This window comes from Eulemur rufifrons, chromosome 2, assembly GCF_041146395.1.
Source record: "Eulemur rufifrons isolate Redbay chromosome 2, OSU_ERuf_1, whole genome shotgun sequence".
NCBI classification, from domain to species: Eukaryota; Metazoa; Chordata; class Mammalia; order Primates; family Lemuridae; genus Eulemur; species Eulemur rufifrons.
This window is the reverse complement of record NC_090984.1, coordinates 77,169,708-77,189,635: the sequence shown is the minus strand read 5'-3', so window position 1 is coordinate 77,189,635 and position 19,928 is coordinate 77,169,708. Positions and strand designations below refer to the sequence as shown.

Below are 19,928 nucleotides of genomic sequence, written 5' to 3'. Positions count from 1 at the left end.
ACCCTAATTTGCTTTTGCCACGTAAGCTAACATAGTCACAGGTTCTGAGTATTAGGACATGGACATATCATTATATTTGTTAAATAAATAATTCATATGAAGTACTTAGCACTGTGTCTGATACATAGTAGGCCATCAATAGAGATGTTATTTTTTAGTATTGCCCAAAGTTCTCAAAATACTTCTTTAGATCATTGAAAAAGAGAACACAAGCAATCTGAGGGATTTAGGCAAATGGTGACTAGTGTATGTATGAATCCATTTGCTGCAACAGGAGAAGAGCATGGGTCACTTCCTGACACTCCCTGGGGTCAACATTGCCTTCTCTCCTTCTCTGAGCTTTAACTGAGTTATCTTACATGGGAAAGCCCCCTATCCTTTGAGCTTTGTTTTATTATATTTTATTATATTATTATGTTAGCATTCTTCACCAGGTGTTCTGTTATCACTGATAGAACCGGCATCACTGGGTGAATATAAAAATTAAGCATTTGTTTCATGACCATTCATGACCACTCAGAAAAATTGGCGGTATTGTTGATTCTACAGCTTAATATTCTTGAGGATATCTTATCTTCTTAAACTGGGAAATTGCTTTCTGTCAAAAGCCTAAATTGGTCTGGCAAAAGTACGTTTTCCCTATTATCTATTTTTTTTATTGTTGTATATTAGAAACTCATATTTTGGTTTAATATATTTAATGATATGCATAAACACTGAGAAGATTGGAGGCCTCAATGTGTTAGTGTATTTTTGAATAATTTTTTATGGTGAGATTAAACCTTGACAAGTTGTGAAATAGGTTATGTTTATTTTCAGCATTCTCCACCCCATTGCACCTTGAGTCTATTTCCCCCTTTTAAGTATCTTTAGGGTCTACATATTTTCTTCCTTCTTTTCATGATCAAAGTCTGCTCTAAAAAAAGGAAAAGCCACAAAAATGCCATTTACAAGCTTATTATGAAATTAAATTAATGTGTTTTTCTCTGAAGGATATTTGCATGTTATATCTCTTATGGAATGGCTTTGCTTCTTATTAAAGAAACTTTCAGCATCAGAGTTAGGGGAAGCCTTTTATGTTTACAATCACACAAATATATGTGTAGTACTAATTCATTATATAGATCTGTGTACAATCTCTGATTTACATAATATGGGTCCAGTCCTATTTTTAGAAATTTAGGAATTTCTATATCTTATTTGGTGGAACATCAATATTATTTGCACCAATATACTTGGTTTGAAGTACTGCCTACTTGAAATCTCTGCTGCAGCTTAAGCCTGTTTTGATTTGGTCTCTATTAATCACTTTGGTATTCACTATGAAGCTGGCATTGAAAAAATTTTTTTACATAGCTCTTTTAAAACAAGAGAACACAAAACAGAAGGGTGGTGGTATAGCTGTTTGTACTATTAAAGCAGAAAACTATTTAGAGTTGAGATGAGGATGCTTTCCAATTTTTCTAAATGCATCATCAAAATTTTCTCTCAAGGCCTGTGGGCTTCACACTTAGTTAAAAAGATCTAGCCATGCACTGAATGCAATATAGTATAATGTCACGTCAAAATTTGGGAGAATGGGGATCCCATTTCCTCAGTCTGCCTTTTATTGCTGTCAGTGGTTTCCAGCATGACTCCTGGTGCCAAGTAGTTAGGAACAATGTTATCATCAGAGAACAGTGCTTGGGTTTTAATGCTTCGCAATGCTAGAGCCCACGACTCATACTTTTAGAATGAATCTCCGGAGTCGTGCGTTATGCTCCATTTGTGTGTGCAGTAGCCTCTATTGTCCATGGAGAGCTTTGACCTTTCGGCAAGAGCTGAGCATGTCCAATATGTTGTTCAACTGAGCTAGAACTTTAGTCCTTTGTACATTCAATCCCTTAAGCAAAGAATTATTCCAAATGTCCTCATTTGATAGGAATATATATTTTTTTCAATTGCTCTAATTTTTATGTGTATGTTAGTCCATAAACTTTCAGGAACAATAGATGTGGATATTTTTTTAACCTATTTGACACCATGGGGCTGGTTAGAGTAAACAAGTCCTGGAAGTTAATTGAAAGGTATTGTTCCTGTGGGGGTAAATAGTCAAATAGCACTCAGGTTTGTAGCGGGCATATGTATTTGGATAAAACAGATATACCGCAGATCCTACCATCCTGTTGTGAAACCTCTAGTCCAGGATGGGCCTCTTTCAGCTTCTCTTCAAGGGAAGACTTATGGAGGGGTAGAGGAGTCAGAAAGTGGGTTTATTCTGGACAAGGCAGCAGATTTTTCACTAGTAGAATCTAACTCTGAAACTCTTTTTATAAAAACTTCTGGTGGATATATTTATGGAAATGATCTGCAGTCATCCATGGTCTAAAGTCAGAATGGATAGAAGGGATACTTATATCCTTTCAAAGTTCTTTCTTAGCAAGTTCATAATTTGTCCCTGGAGGATTTTTCTAAGCATTTTTTTTCTTGACATGTATAAAAACTTTGGTGTTCTTTTTCTAATAAAGAATTTGTAATAGCCTTTCAAATAGCTGAATTTGCATTTTCAATAGTTTCTTTTCTGCTTGAGCATTTCTTCATATAATTAGAAAAATTCAGAGTAGAACTTATACTTTTCCATATTTCTGTCAAAACAATGCTCCATTTTAATTTATATAATCTTAAATAAAAAGTTTTAAAAGGTAGGGATGGACTAAACAGAAATTGTCATTTGAAGGGTTCATTCAAATTGCTATACATCCATTCTTTTACAATTAATTCTTTGAGAGGTTCATATATCATTTGTCTAAGGAGAAGCTGAAGTTAGGAGCAGCCCAATAAGTTACTCAAACAAGTATGAAAATTTTCATTAATAGGATTTGATTAACTACTATATTCTCTATACTGGGAGAGGTGATATTTTAGATTTAGAGATAATTTGGAGGGTAATGTAATGTTTTATTATATATCCATTTTGTCATATGGTTTTATATATGTTCAGTTTTAAATCTACATAGGGGATCTTGTTAAATTCTCTTTACAGTTAATTTTCTTAGGAGAAGAGGAAAAGAGAACAAATGTTAAGTCCGTATAGGGATTGTCAATCCTTAGATAAGAACAGGAATGTTAAGACCTTATATTGATCAGTAACTGCTGCTCACAAGAATGTTTTAGTCCTTTGTGTTAGATTTTTTTAAAAATAAATAAGATAAAGCAGTTGAGGTGATAAGAATTAGGTTCCTACTGTGGTGTAGTAACTTTTGGGGTTGGACTAAGAAGGATCAGAACCCAATTCAGGTGATGAAGTTAATCTGTAAGAAGTTGAGTCCTGATCACAAGCCAGGACTACTGGGGTGTGCATCTTTTTTCACATAACTCATATCCTTTAGAAAAGAGACTAGCCTGGGAGCCCCGTAGACACTATTCCATGGCCCAAACAAAATTACTCCTTTTGTCCTCATTGCTAAGCTGTATCCATCCTGAAGGAGAATTCATTAATGCTTGTAGCAGGACTAGGGTAGGGGAGAAGGGAGATGGTTGATTGTCATCACTAACCTCCCTCCCCCTGACACCTGTAATGTGGCCTATTTATTAAGAGCTTGATGTAATGTAACCAATACTTAATTTTATTTTCCCATGTGGATGGATTTAAAAAATTAATATAAACTACTTTCTTAACTCCTTTATTTCTCTAGATAAATTTTGGTTTAACCTGAAACAAACAGTACCATTTATCTAAAACATTGGTAACAGTACATTTTTATCATCTGGGAGTTATAATTTAAATCATATGTCATATAATGATTTCAAAATTTATGATGTAATAATGTCTTCAAACCTCTAAATTTGGAAGATGCATGTCATTCACTGATTTCACAGAAAAATACTCAATTTGAGTAATTTAAGAAGAGTTTAATAAGGGGACTAATTATTAAAGTCTGGGCAGAGTATAGGGAAATCACAAAGGATAGCACAGTACCACTGAATCTACTAACATTACTATCTCTAGGCCGAAAGGGGCCAGGTGATAACATTTTAGTGGCACATGCTCATGACAGACCGAGAGAGAGACAGACAGAGAGAGAGAGGGAGGAGAAGAGTGTGCAACCCCACTGGCACTGTGTGGAAACAGCTATGTGTAAGGGATCTTACAGAAGCTGCAATGTTTGGCTGAGAGACTCAGCCAGCCTGAAGCAACTCTTCAGTGAAGGAGCTGGGGAACCTCACCATTCTGCCTCCATCAGCTCTCCTGCCAAGGGCACTCCATTTGCTGAATCCAACCAACCAAAACAGGTCACCCATTGTTGCAGCCCTTTTGGACCATACTCCTGGGTACAATGTAGGGAAAAGAGTGAAGAGAAGATCCAGAATGGTAAATATTAACAGAAAATATCAGAATAATATATAATTTAAAATTTGAAGATTTAGAAGCATTAAAATATTTCTGAATGTTTTGTGAACAATCAGCATGAATATTGGTTTTAACTGTATAATACTTTAGGAAATTATTTTGAACATGTACTAACTCACTGATGTGGACTTGCTTTATTGAATTAATCCTGGAGAGATATATATCCTGGAAAGACATATGTAATATGTCTTTCACCATAAACACTTAATAGAAATAAGAGTGGGAAAAAATATTTCAATAGCCTCTGATTAAACAAAGGTTGCCAGAATAAGACATTGTGGCCTATCCCTACAATGAAACACGTTTTAATCTGGGATATTTGGGAGCACTAAGGCCAGAATATCTCACAATGCTTCCCATCCTTGTTACTTTTGGCCACTATACACATTAAATGTTCCCTGAAAAATCTGTTCTTTTACTTTGTCAAAGCAAAAAATTGCACCAGGCAAAGTTATACCGGTAAGGAAGACTTTGTTACAAGGCTATTGCAATAGGGGAGAAAACCCAAAACACAGTCTAAATTCAACTCCACTGAAACAAAGGACAGGAGGATTTTTGAGAGCTAGGGTGGGGGGAATCTTAGGCCATATGTATTTTCTAATTGTCCTTACTAAAAGGAAAAGTAAATTTTCTTATATCTTCGTGACAGAAGGTGTTCCTACAACTTGGAGCAAGGCACCTATCAAAGCTGGGCTCCTACCCTCCCACAGAGACTGGGAGATAGGGGCACTATCTTTCTATATGATTACATTTCAAAAGAATGGGTCCCAGGACGCTGAGAAAGCAGTCATGCGTTGTAAAACTGGCAAGGGGCTTTTAGAAAGATTTAAATCTCAGAAGGTTAGAGGAAGAACTTACAAGTTTTCTAAAGTAAATGCTCTAATAAAACACAGGTCAGAGCATGGTGTCAGGAAGAAGGCTGTCTCAAGTTTAGTCAAGCTGAGGGGAACATTAAGACTGTCTTGGCCAACACCCATACACATTTGTTTTCTCTCCTTTTCTAATCTTGCATTGATATTATCCAGTTGAATCCTTTCACTTTATGCATTTCCTCAACCCCCACAAAAACTTCCATACATAATTAGTATATTGATATTTGACAATCCAACTCATGGCTTTAAATACCATCTGTATGCCAATGATTCTCAAATTTGACAATCTTATGAACTACTCTGATGAACTCTGGACCTGTATATTCAACATCTCTACTTTTCACAGGCATCTCAAAATTAACACGTCCAAAATTAAACTCTGGATATTGTCCACACCAACTGCTTCTCCTCCATTTTTTTTCCATCTCAGTAAATGGTACTTCCATTCACCCAGTTGCAAAACCAACCTAGTACCTAGGATTCATTCTTAGCACTTCATTGTTCTTATCCCTTTAGTCATCGATTCCTGTTTGATCCCAACTCCAAAATGCACCAATATTTTTGTCTTCTTTTTCCCTGCTATACTGCTGCCAACATGATACTCATTTGCAGTCATGTTTTTTCAGCCCCTCTTCCTCTATTTGACATTTAAATGCTTGATAACTTAGGGCTTTGTCTTAGGGTCTTTTTTTCTTAGCATTCTAGCTGGTTTTCATGATTCTATTCTTGCCTCCTGCACAATCTGATGACTCCCGAGATTCCTGCTCCCCAATTTACATGCCCTGTATAATGTCCTCCCCTTGAATTTAGGTGGGACCTCTAAATATCACTCCCTCGATTAGGTTACATGACAAAGATGATGGGATTATTAGTTGTGCTTATGATTACTGTGCATTATATACAATCTGTTGTAGCACACTGAAAAAAGATTGTCTTGCTGGCTTGGAAGAAGTTAGCTGAGCTGCCATGTTGTGAGGGGCCACATGGCTAGGACTTGAAGGCAGGTATCTAGGAGCTGAGAGCCAATCCAGCTGACAGCAAGAAGACTGGGACTTCAGTCCTACAAAGACAAACAATTAAATTCTGCCAACATTCATTGAGCTTGAAAGAAGACCTTGAGCAACAGATGTGATCTCATCCCTGGCTAACACTGATTTCAGTCTGATGAGATCCAGATCAGAAGACCCAGTTAAACTGTACCTTGACTCTTGACCCACAGAAACTGTGAGAGTAAATTTGTTTGAAGATGCTAAACTTGTGGTAATTTGTTATGTAGTATTAATAGAAATTAATACACCTCCTTCCTCCTTGTTCCCATAACCATTCTAAATATAGAGGATGGAGGAAACTTAAAACCATTCAATGACTTCAATTGGCATTTAAAACAAAATGAAAATTCTTGATAGAGTCTGCAAGTTACCACATCCTGAGAGCCCTGCCTTCTTTTTCAGGCACATCTCATGTATACTTTCCTTACTTGGCCTTCCCTCTAGCCAGAGCAGATTTCTTACAGTTCCTACAACATGGCATTTGCTTTCTAATATGCCTCCTTTTGGTGGTTTCCCAATTAGAAGTGCTCTTCTACAAACTCCTTCACTCGTATTACCTTAAGTATATTCCCTTCTCACTACTTAATATATTTTTATAATTTTTAAACTTCTTTATATTTTCAGTTTCTCTTATGAGACTATAAGATCCACGAGGGTCAGAAACAATGTTTTGTTTTCTGTTGTTTCTCTAAAACCTAGCAATAGTCACTGGAACATATAGATGCTCAAAAAATATTTCTTGAGGGAATAATTATTTCTAATAATTAAGTTTCTGGGAAGTAGAATTGTTAGTAAATGGTGTGAACATTTTAGAAATTGTATTTATTTGACACCAAAAAATTATATATATTTAAGGTACACAATGTGATGTTTTAATAAATGTAAACATTGTGAAGTAATTACCACAATTAATGCATCCATCATCTCATACAGTTACTTTTTCTTTTGTGGTGAGAATATTTAAGATCTACTCCCTTAGCCATTTCAGATATACAATATGTTATTATTAATGATAGTTACCATGTTGTACATTAAATCTCCAGAACTTAGACACTTTTGATATGTACTATCAAATTATCCAGAATAAAGATTATATCAATTCAAAGTCTAGCCAGCCAGGTAGAAGACCATCTATTTAATAGCACTCTCACTTATTTTTTTTGAGTATTATCTTTAAAATAAAGCTTTGCTAATTTTACATTGGAATTATTTTAATTTTCATTTTAGAAGTAAATTTGATCTCTTTCATATATTTATTGGTCATTTATTTTTCTTCTGTAAATTTTCTATTTATGTCTTTTGTTAATTTTTCTATTGATTTTAAATATGAAGAATAACTGTATGATATTTTGTACTTATTTTTCCTAGTTTCTTATTGTATTTTAGTTTAATGCACAGAGATTTTAAAATTTTCTGGCTTCTGTCCTCAGCCTTCCACTAAGATTGTTCTTACTAAAATTATCAATGACCTTTGATTGCTATATACAATGAGCATTTTGTTTTTCCAGGCTTCATCATACTTGATCCATTTAGTTAAAAACAAAGCAACATGGGTCACATTTTAGATATTTGGCCTATATCAATTTAAAGCATCTCTGCCATCTCTAAATCATAGCTTCCAAAGTCATTAGAATTATAAATGAAATTAAATACTACTCAGCAAATTTGGTTTTGGTAAAATTAAATGCAAATCATCAGGTAAAGGCCTTTCATCAAGTCCCTCTGGTTTTATAATTATAGAAATGGGCTAAATATGGTATGAAATTAAATGACAAACCTGAATCAGAAATAAACTAGCCCCAGAGATTAAGAAAGAGTCAGAGGTCCAGAGTGCCAGATGGGAGTCAGAGACATGGGGGTATGAAAGGATGTTGTAATAGTTTCTTAGACTTCATGAGAAAGCACCATGAACTGGATTAAAACAGTAAGAATTTATTGTTTTACAGTTCTGAAGGCTAGAAATCTCAAATCAAGGTGGTGACAGGGTGATGCTCCCTCTGAAGACTCAAGGGGAGGATACTTCATTGCCTCTTTTAGCTTCAGATAGCCCCAGACGTGCCTTGCTGTGTGGCAGCATAACTCTAATCTCTGCCTCCATCTTCAGATGGCCATTTTCCTTCTCATTGGTGGGGTCATGTAAATTAGCAGGGAAAAAGGAACATCTGCGGGTCTTAAAGATGATGAGAAACTGCTCCATGAAACCCCTCATAATTCTATTTGGAATCTTAGGTGATTTTTAAAATTAATATTTATGCATGCCAGTTTGCTTCTATGAATAAACTAATATAAGTAACAAAAGGCAGTTTACCATAACTGTTTTGTGTGTGATTAAGAAAGATCAAATTCTTAATTATTTCTTGGAAGGGAAAACATAAGTATCTAAGGATTGGAAATTGAGAATTTAATTTAACTGAAATTGGCAATTCAGTTTATGTTTAAGGAAATTTGGTAAAATCTTATTTAGGTTGTAGAGGCAAAATTAACCCAATACATGCAAAGTTATATTAACTCAATTAAGGCAACATTGGTTTTGGCATTTATTTCTTGTTATGAATTGACCCAAAATAGAAGATATTACATGAAATGTCAGAAACGTGATTACAAAACACACATGTAATATTTGACAGATGTAATTGAGAGGAATACCAGACTACAAAGAGATTGATATACAACTCATTTTTCAGACTATGGAAGGTTTGATTAAACCTACATCAATTCTTTCATAAAATAACTATTGTTTTACATCATTAGGTCTTAGAAATATAGACCACAGTGGAGCAGAATAGACAAAAAAGAAAACAGAGCAGGTTGAGATGCAGGACAAGCAGTATGTTTTCTAATCACATTTCTTCCAATTGCACTCAACAGATATTCAATAATCACTGTCAAGAAACAGGGGCTGTTTTAGAGGGTGGATCAAAGAATGTGGAAAATACTCATTTGCTTGGCTAAGATTCCCTAGCTACATATGACCAATTGTCTTAATCAGATCAGGCTGCTATAAAAAGTATACCATAGACTAGGTGGCTAAAACAACAAATATTTAATTCTCACAGTTCTGGAGTTTGGAAAGTCTAAGATCAAGGAGCTGGTAGATCCTGTGTCTGGTGAAGGTCTGCTTCCTGGTTTTGCAGATGACCATCTTTTAGTTGTATTCTCACGTGGCAGAGAGCAGAGAGAGAGGAAGTAACCTCTTATATGTCTTTTGATAAGGGCATTAATTTCATTCATGAGGTCTCTCCCTCATGATCAAATACAGTCATACTTTGGAAATACTGCAGTATTTATTCCACACCACTGCAATAAAGCTAATATATTGCTATAAGACGAATCACACAAAATGGTTTTTTTAGTGTATATAAAAGTTATGTTTATACTGTACTGTAGACTATTAAGTCTAAAGTCTAAAGACAAGGCAATAGCATGTCTAAAAATGTATACACATTTAATTAAAAATATTTTATTGCTAAAAAATGCTAACAATCATCTGAGCATTCAGCAAGTTATCATCTTTTTGCTGGTGGAGAGTGTTCATGGCTATTGACTGCTCAGGGTGATGGTTGCTGAAGGCTTGAGTGGCTGTGGGAATTTCTAAAAATAAGACAGCAATGAAGTTTGCCTCATTGACTGACTCTTTCACAAAAGATTTCTCTGTAGCATGCGATACTGTTTGATAGCATTTTATCCACAGAACTTCTTTCAAAATTGGAGTCAATCCTCTCAAACCCTACCACTGCTTTACCATCCAAGTTTATGTGATATCTTAAATGCTTTGTTATTTCAACAATGTTCATAGCATCTTTACCTGGAGTAGTTTGCATCTCAAGGAACTACTTTCTTTTAGCATCTGTAAAAACAATTTTTCACTCGTTCAAGTTTCATCATGCGATTGCAGCAGGTCACTCACATCTTCACACTCCTCTTCTAATTCTAGTTCTCTTGCTAGTTCCCCTACATCTGCAGTTACTTAGTTCTCTGAAGTCTTGAACCCCTCAAAATCATCCATGAGGGTTGTAATCAACTTCTTCCAAACTTCCATTAATGTTGATATTTTGATCTCCTTTTTGACTCATGAATATCCTTAATGGCCTCCAGGATGGTGAATCCTTTCCAAAATGTTTTCAATTGATTTTGCAGAGATTGCAGCTGTCGCCTTGGAATGCAGCTGCTACTGACCATTGAGATGCCCTCCTGAGGCGAGGCAGCTTTTGATATGTGAACTAACACGTTTACATTTTCCTTTAGGGCAAAGCCTTGCTTGACTTCTGAAATCATATCTGTCTCTAAAAATACAGGGGGCATTTCTATAAATCAGTATTCTTAGGCTCAACATATGGCAGCTATAGTCTTATGAAATCTATTTTTGAAATAATTAGACTTGAAAGTCAAAATTACTCCTTGATGCATGGGCTGTCTTTTAGCAGGCGTGAAAACAACATCGATATCCTTGTACATCTTTATTAGAGGTCTTAGGTAACCACATGCATTGTCAATGAACAATAATATTTTGAAATGAATCTTGTATTCTAAGCAATTGGTCTCCACAGTGGGCTTAAAATATTCAGTAAACCATGCTGTAAACAGATATGCTGTCATCCAGGCTTTGTTGTTTCATTTATAGAGCACAGACAGAGTAAGGTTAGCATAATTCTTTAGGGTCCTAGAATTTTCAGAATGGTCAATGAGCATTGGCTTCAATTTAAACTCACCAGTCTCCTTAGCCCGTAACAAGAGAGTCAGCCTGTACTTTGAAGCTTTGAAGTAATAAATTGACTTTTCCTCTCTAGCTGTGAAAGTCCTAGATGGCATCTTCGTCCATTATAAGGTTTTTTGGTGTACCCACCTTCATTAGTGATCTTAGCTAGATCTTCTGGATAACTTGCTACACCTTGCACTTTTATGTTATGAAGACAGCTTCTTTCCTTAAACCTCACGAACCAACTTCTGTTAGGTTCCAACTTTTCTTCTGTGGCTTTCTAACCTCTTTCAGCCTCCATAGAGTTGAAAAGAGATAGGGCCTTGCTCTGGATTAGGCTTTGGTTTAAGGGAATGTTGTGGCTGGTTTGATCTTTTATCTAGAGCACTAGAACTTTCTCTACATCAGCAATAAGGTTGTTTCAATTTATTATCATTCATGTTTTCACTGGAGTAGCACTTTTAATTTCCTCCAAGAATTCTTCCTTTGTATTCACAACTTTTCTAACAGACACAAGAGGCCTAGCTTTCAGCCCATCTTGGCTTTCGACACACCTTCCACACTAACCTTAATCACTTCCAGCTTTTGATTTCAAGTGAAAGATGTGCAATTCACTTGAACACATAGAGGCCATTGCAGGGTTATTAATTGACCTAATTTCAGTATTATGTCTCAAGGAATAGGGAGGCCTGAGGAGGAGGAGAGAGCTGGGGGAACATATGATCAATAGAATAGTTAGAACACACACAACATTCATCTATTAAGTTTGATGTCTTAAAAGGGCATGGTTCATGGCACCCCCAAACAATTACTATAATAATTAAAATTTTTGAAATATTGTGAGAATTACCCAAATTTTGACAGAGACACAAAGTGAACACGTGCTGTTGGAAACATGGTGCTGATCAACTTGCTTGACACAGGGTTGCCACAAAACTTCAATTTGTAAAAAAAAAACCTGTATTATCTGCAAAGAGCAATCAAATGAGGTATGTCTGCAACTCCCAAAGATCCCACCTCCTAATACTATAATATTGGGAGTTGGGCTTCAACATATGAATTTATGGATGGGTAGAGTATAAGGATATAAACAATCAGCCCATAACCCCAATGTATATGAAAGAAGTAGAATTATTCAATTCACTTTCGTGTTTTCTAGGGGAAATACAGCATAAAGAAATTTTAAAATCTTCCCAGATTAATGAAGTCATAATTAATTTTTAGCATATATTTATAACTTTGTCTCCTGTAACTATATTTTAATAGCCTATTTTTCCTTTTTAGCTTTCCTCAGACTAATGCACAATGTTTTTTTTTGATACCTTTTGACCAATTTTCATCTTTCTAGTAAAATTCTAGTGTGATGTATGAGTTAAAATGTTATCTATATTCCAAATCTAATACAACAGCATCTATAATCTCCTCTACTGGGGTTCCTCTTTCTCAAAGCTTCAATTTAAAGTTTTCACCTTCACTGGGGGCATTCATTCCTATGTGGTTACTCAGCAGACTCTACTGACTGCCTCAAACGATACTTTTTGTTTTACTTGGCATATATTTAAAATCAACATTATTTTATTTGGCAAATTTTGGATGGAACTACTTTCTGAAACAGTTGAAAATAAAAATCAACATATCTCAAGATGTTTCAGATGGAAACATTCTTTCTATATTTTGGTGGTAGACTGTTGTGGTTACTAAAGCTTAAGGATGTGGAAAAGGAGCTTACATGGAGATGAACTTCAAATTTCAAGTTTTTCAAACAGTATTAACTTCCTTTCAGGTCATGCCAATATACATTGATAAAACATTCCCACATGTATGTTATCAGTTGTTTTTTACAACAATTGAAAATAGGCTTCAGCATTCTGAGTTCTGTGTTGTAACTGTCTTCAGTAGTAGGATGAAAAGAACAGAATTGAGAGTTCAAAAGCATCAACTAAACAATTAGAAAGTGGCATTACTGGAGTTTACTTGATGTTCCTTTGGTAGAAAAAAGCTTTTTTCAGCTTTATTTGTTTCAAAAAGTAGATGTGATCATCTATGAGTGTATACCAAGTTAAAAAGTACTGGGAATATTACCAACGGAACCTTGCAGGAAGATTGGCTGTGATGTCATAGACCCTTGAGGGAAACTTCTAAAAGTGAGATTTAGTTATAATAGAGACTAAACAAGAAAGATGCTTACTGAATAAGGTGGGATCCAACAAGAATGTAGTATAGAATGCAATAATTTATGAATTACTCTTTTATGAGGGAGTTCAACAGAACAACACTTAATGAAGAAAGGTAAAGGTTTAACCACCTGGTACATTTGTGATTCTTGATGATTAATTACTTAAAGATTAATAAATTTGAAATTCACGAGCCTTAGAAATGGAAGAAAGTGATGAACCTGATCAGCCTATCTCAGCAGGGAGGCAAGAAATTAGAAAGAGAAGACGACCCAGCCAACCAATGGTAGACAAATCCCAGCAGACTGAAGTGACAGAGAAAAAGAAACACACGTCCATACCACAATCATCTGGCCCCAAAGCTACCTTTAGCATTGGTAATATTCCTGGAAGCAAAGGCAACTACTCTGCCAAAGACTATGAGTCTCTTAGAGTATCTTCTCAACTTCAGCACACCTGGACAAAGAGAAAGCATGGACAGGAAATGACTGATAAATCTCTGCAGACAGACACTAGTGTAGAAGAGAAAAAAGAAGCCAAGTTAGTTGATGAAATGATAGAAGAAAAGCCAGCTGGTGTTGGAGAAGCAGCTGCTGAATTGCCAGGGACTATTCAGGAAGCAGAAATTACACCACACAGACACTCAATTCAACTAAAAATGGATAGATCTCAGCAGACCAGTTGTACTGGAGACTGGACCATGATGAATATGCCCCCAAAAGAAACAGTGGATAAGGAACAGCAGACATACTTTAGTGAATCAGAAATAGTGGTTATTTCCAGGGCAGGTAGTTCTTTTACAAACTCAAAGGAAGGTGCCCAGAAACGTAAATCTTCAGGAAAGAGTTTTGTTAGTGAACATCCTGAATTTCAACCAGCAGCACGTAGCAATGAAGAAACTATGCAGAAAAGTATCAGCAGACCGTCATTAACTCAGGAAACCAAAACAGGTTCTCCAGTACTTTTAGAAGATGAGCTTAGGCAAGAGGTTGTAGAAGAGGATTCTGTTGATAAAAAGGAGGCTTCTGCTGAAACAGAGCCTCCACCAACAGCAGAAGTCCCTACTGAAGTGCAGCCTTCACCAACTGAAGAGGCCACTGCAGAAGTAGAGCCCAGCCCTGCTGAGGAGACTCCTATCCAAGTACAGACTCCAACTGAAGAAACTCCTGCTGAAGTTCAGCCTCCACCAGCTGAAGAGACCATGGCAGAAGAGGCCTCTGATGATATTCAGTTTCTAGCAGCTACTGAGGCTCCTTCAGAGGAAGCCCCTGATAAAGTTCAGATTCCACTAACCAAGAAGCCCTCAGCAGAAGCCCTTGCAGAAGAAGCCCCTGATGAAGTCCAGTCTCCACTAGTGGAGGAGGCTCCTGCAGAAGAGGTCCCTGCTGAGCTTCAGCCTCTACCAGCTGAGGAGGCTCCTGCAGAAGAGGTCCCTGCTGAGCTTCAGCCTCCACCAGCTGAGGAGGCTCCTGTAGAAGAGGCCACTGCTGAGCTTCAGCCTCCACCAACTGAGGAGACTCCTATAGAAGAGGCTGCTGCTGAAGTTCAGCCTCTACCAGCTGAGGAGGCTCCTGTAGAAGAGGCCCATGCTGAGCTTCAGCCTCCACCAACTGAGGAGGCTCCTATAGAAGAGGCTGCTGCTGAAGTTCAGCCTCTACCAGCTGAGGAGGCTCCTATAGAAGAGGCCCCTACTGAGCTTCAGCCTCCACCAACTGAGGAGGCTCCTATAGAAGAGGCTGCTGCTGAAGTTCAGCCTCTACCAGCTGAGGAAGCTCCTGTAGAAGAGGCCCCTGCTGAGCTTCAGCCTCCACCAACTGAGGAGGCTCCTATAGAAGAGGCTGCTGCTGAAGTTCAGCCTCTACCAGCTGAGGAGGCTCCTGTAGAAGAGGCCCCTACTGAGCTTCAGCCTCCACCAACTGAGGAGGCTCCTATAGAAGAGGCCACTGCTGAAGTGCAGCCTCTACCAGCTGAGGAGGCTCCTGTAGAAGAGGCCCCTGCTGAGCTTCAACCTCCACCAACTGAGGAGACTCCTATAGAAGAGGCTGCTTCTGAAGTGCAGCCTCTACCAGCTGAGGAGGCTCCTGTAGAAGAGGCCCCTGCTGAGCTTCAGCCTCCACCAACTGAGGAGACTCCTATAGAAGAGGCTGCTTCTGAAGTGCAGCCTCTACCAGCTGAGGAAGCTCCTGTAGAAGAGGCCCCTGCTGAGCTTCAGCCTCCACCAGCTGAGGAGGCTCCTATAGAAGAGGCCTCTTCTGAGCTTCAGCCTACACCAGCTGAAGAGGCTCCTGTAAAAGAGGTCCCTCCTGAAGTTCAGTTTCTACCAGCTGAGGAGGCTCCTACAGAAGAGACCACTCCTGAAGTTCAGTTTCCACCAGATGACGAGGCTCCTATAAAAGAGACTCCTGCTGAAGTTCCATTTCCACCAGCTGAGGAGGCTTCTACAGAAGAGAGCACTCCTGAAGTTCAGATTCCACCAGCTGAGGAGATCCCTGTTGAAGAGGCCCCTGTTTACAAACATCCTCCACCTGATCTGCTTCCTGCGGAAGACTTTCCTATACAAGAGATGTCTGCTGAAGTTTCACCTCCAGTAGAGAATGTGTCTACTGAACTTCAATCACCCCAGGCAGAAGGCATCCCAGTAAAATTAGGGTCAGTTGACTTGAAAGATGATACAAAATTTCAAGAGGTTTTAAAAACGGATTCTGTTCCAGAAGATTTGTCTGATACCAAAAATGGACAGGCTCCCACTCTTGAAATAGAGGGAGTCATCAATATAGAACTTAAAGAGATCTCCTCCTGAACTGTAGTCAGGTCTCACTGAAGATAGCAATTAGAAACTAGGTGGTTTGGGAAGTACGTATTTTAGAAAAAGGTAGGCATCTGGAAGTTGCTTTGTAAATAGGGTAAATGAAAGGAAACTTCAAGACTTGTAGTGCAGGTTGGAAAACGAACAATAAAACCTGTAGCAGTTTAAAAGCACTTATGTTATTTTCATTAAAGTCTATAAAAATCTGTAAAATACCTATTTTGAAATGAAATAAGCTTGTGATTGAAATCATTACTTAAAATATAATTTCTATGGTAAACCATGTTGGTAAGGGTAAAGTTGCAGCCGTATTTTCTTTTCTTTGCCTTCCCTTTGTAAGTATAAGTAGTTTTGAGTGGAAAAGCCACATTCTTTTCTGCAGATCTGTCATCTACTTTAAATTCCTTGAGTTTTAGTCCCACCTCTAAAGTTATGTGGTGTTCTCTTTCTCCTTAATATAATTCATCATATCGCTGATTCTCTTTCCATTCAATTCCTTCTGAGACAAGCATTCCTTTCCTGGTTTCAGCGTAAGTGTTCTTCCTTATCTTCCTGCATATTTTACATTTCAGTGTCTGCATAGGGAAACTTATTTCCTTTGTAAAAATCTTCAGTTCAATGAAATGAAGATGGTTGTAGATGAAATATTTTTTTAAAAGTGTGTAAATATGAAGAAAAATATACTTAGAAGAACTTGAGGGCACATTGCTGTTTGGTTTTAATTTCATTTCAACTGAGAATGTGATGAGTCCTTGGAAACTTGGCTTATGTTTTTTTGCACTCTGAACTTGTGATGAAGAGCAACCTAGAATAAAATTGAACTGTAGTATTAGCCATTGAAGTTTTGAAAGAGCATCAAAGCTTAACAATACTATAAGTTCTAAGATGTCTGTTATTGAAGGACATCTAGTTTTTATGGTTATGACAACTTTTGGGAAAATATTTTGTCTAGCTACAAATTGTTGTAGTATGCTGAAATGTTGAAATGATTCTCTTAAAGTTTCAAAAATTTGATCAGTGTATTTCTGTTTAGTGAAAACTCTAGGTTGATGATTCCAACTGTGTTAAGCTTTGATTCCCTGTAGTTGTTGGATTTTTGTCACATTTTTCATTGCCCCAGTAGCTACGAATGTGTATTTTAAAGTAGGTTTTTGAGAATATTATAAAAAAATTGCAAGTATGCTTTCTTGTATGTGCCAGATTTGAAGTTGAAAAACATTATTATCTAGACAATGTAGAATGACGGTTGCTCTTTTGAAATTTCTAAGTCCTTTACATTTTATGTTTTCTGAGATACTTAAATCCAGTTAAACTTGGTTTTCTAAATTAGAAGGTCTTTTTAATAAAGATGGAATTTAGCAACTGGAAACATTAGAAAACTTTCTCAACACACATCATCATGGATCACAGACTTAAGCCTAAGGTGTGAAACTATAAGAATTCTAGAAGAAAATGTTGGAAAAATTCTTATAGACATTGGCCTAGGGAAAGAATTGATGAAGAAGACCCCAAAGGCAATCACAGCAACAATAAAAATAAATAAATAGGACCTGATCAAATGAAAAAGCTTCTGCACAGCCAAGGAAACTATCACAAGAGCAAACAGACAACCTACAGAATGGGAGAAAATTTTTGCATGCTACACGTCTGATAAAAGGCTGATAACTAGAATCTATATAGAACTCAGGAAAATCAGCAAGATAAAATTAAGCCCATTAAAATGTGGGCAAGGGTCATGAACAGAAACTTTTCAAAAAAAGACAGTAATGGCCAAAAAACATCTGAAAAAATGCTCAACATCTCTAATCATCAGGGAAATGCAAATCAAAACCATAATGAGATATCACTTAACTCTAGTGAGAATGGCTTTTATCAAAAATTCCCAAAACAATAAATACTATTGTGGATGCAGAGGGATAGGAACACTCATACACTGCTGGTGAGACTGCAAACTAGTGCAACCTCTGTGGAAAGTAATATGGAGATACCTCAAAGAGCTAAAAGTAGAATTACCATTTGATCTAAAATCCTATTACTGGACATCTCCCCAGAGGAAAAAAAGACATTCTATAAAAAAGACATTTGCACTTGAATGTTTATGGCAGCACAATTCACAATTGCAAAGATGTGGAAACAATCCAAGTGTCCATCAATACATGAGTGGATTAATAAAATGTGTTATATGTATGCCTTGGAGTACTACTCAGCCACAAAAAATAATGGCAATCTAGCACCTCTTGTGTTATCCTGGATAGAGCTGGAGCCATTCTAAGTGAAGTATCACAAGAATGGAAAAACAAGCACCACATGTACCCGCATCAAATTGGTATTAATTGATCAACACCTATGTACACATATAGTAGTAACCATTCATTGGGTGTCAGGCAGATGCAGGGGGTGGGGGAAGGGGGGATGGGTATATTCACACCTAATGGGTGCGATGCGTACCATCTGGGGGATGGACATGCTTAAAGCTCTGACTTGGGTGGGGCAAAGGCAATATATGTAACCTAAACATTCGTATGTCTGTAATATGCTAAAATAAAATAAAATAAAATAAAGAAAATAAAAAAACCCAAAACTTTCAATACTTAGAAGTTGGATGTTAGGGAGCTTATGTATAAAATTTGGTCAGTGTATGTATACAAATGGCATACTGTATAAATAGTAAACAAATATATTTGGAAGATTCTAGAGGCAAAATTAAAAAGCACTATAAATGTTAAGTTACAGCAGAGGTAGCTGTGAAAATTTAGGGCAAGAAACATTGATTTCAAGCTTTTGAGAGATAGATGTAAGGAAAAAAAAGTATCCTGAATAACTAGAATCAAGAGAGATTTTGATTTTTAAGATCAGATATTGGCAAAGATTCAGGGTGAGCAGAAATATATACAGGTGATAGTCTCTACCAAATATAAGAATGGCACCAGGATACTAACAAGTAAAAATTTTAAAAATATATGAGATATTTTAAAAACAGCTTTATTCAGTTACAGCCTACATACAACAAATTGCCTTTATTTAAATTTTACAGATTGGTGAGTTTTGATCTATGTATATGCCTGTGGCACAATCATTGTAATTAAGATAATGAACATGGTCATCACTCAAAAGTTCCCACCGTGACCATTTGCAATTTCTCTTTCTCTTCTCCCACCCCTTCACCCCATAGATAGGTCCCCGAGCAATCACTAATCTCTTTTCTGTCACTACAGATTATTTTGCATTTTTCTAGACTCTTATGTAAATAGAATCCTATTGTATAGTCTTTTTTTATTTTATTACTTTGGTCTGGCTTCTCTAACTAAATACAATTATTCTGAGATTCATTCATGCTGTTGTATGTAGCAATATTTTGTTCCTTTTATTGCCAGGTTGTATTCCATTATATAAATATTGCACAATTTTTAAATTCAATCACTTGGCTATTTGGATTGTTTCCAGTTTTTGGCTATTACAAATAAAGCTGCTATGAACACTCATGTATGAGTCTTTGTGTGGACATATGCTTTCATTTTTCTTGAGAAAATATCTAGAATAGAGTTAAACATAGGCTATGTTTAACTTTTTAAAAAACTGCCAAACTATTTTCCCAAGTGATATATTATTTTATATTCTGACCAACAGCAGCTGGAGTTGAAGCTGTTCCACATCCTTGATGACACTTGGTATGGTTGGTCTTTTTCATTTTAGCCACTGTAGTAGGAATATAGGCATATCTCCTTATATTTTTAATGTGTATTTCTCTAATGATTAATGATTTTGGGCATCTTTTCATGTGCTTATTTTCCATTTGCATATCTTTGGTGAAACACATAATTTTTCTTTCTTTGTGCCATACTTAAGAAATGTTTGCCAAACTGAGGATCACTAAGATTGCTTCTTATTAATAAGTTTTCTTCTAAAAATTCATTGTTCTGTATCTTACACTTTAGCTTAAG

The 19,928-nt window shown here is 36.6% G+C and overlaps 1 protein-coding gene across 1 annotated transcript; it reads left to right on the top strand.

Moving 5' to 3' along the window:
• The first annotated feature begins 13,464 nt into the window (after positions 1-13,464).
• Positions 13,465-15,981, top strand: FSCB (fibrous sheath CABYR binding protein). Its single transcript, XM_069464585.1, has 2 exons — positions 13,465-14,355; positions 14,482-15,981. The coding sequence occupies exons 1-2, from the start codon at positions 13,465-13,467 to the stop codon at positions 15,979-15,981; spliced, it is 2,391 nt and encodes a 796-aa protein (XP_069320686.1).
• The last annotated feature ends 3,947 nt before the right edge of the window (positions 15,982-19,928 follow it).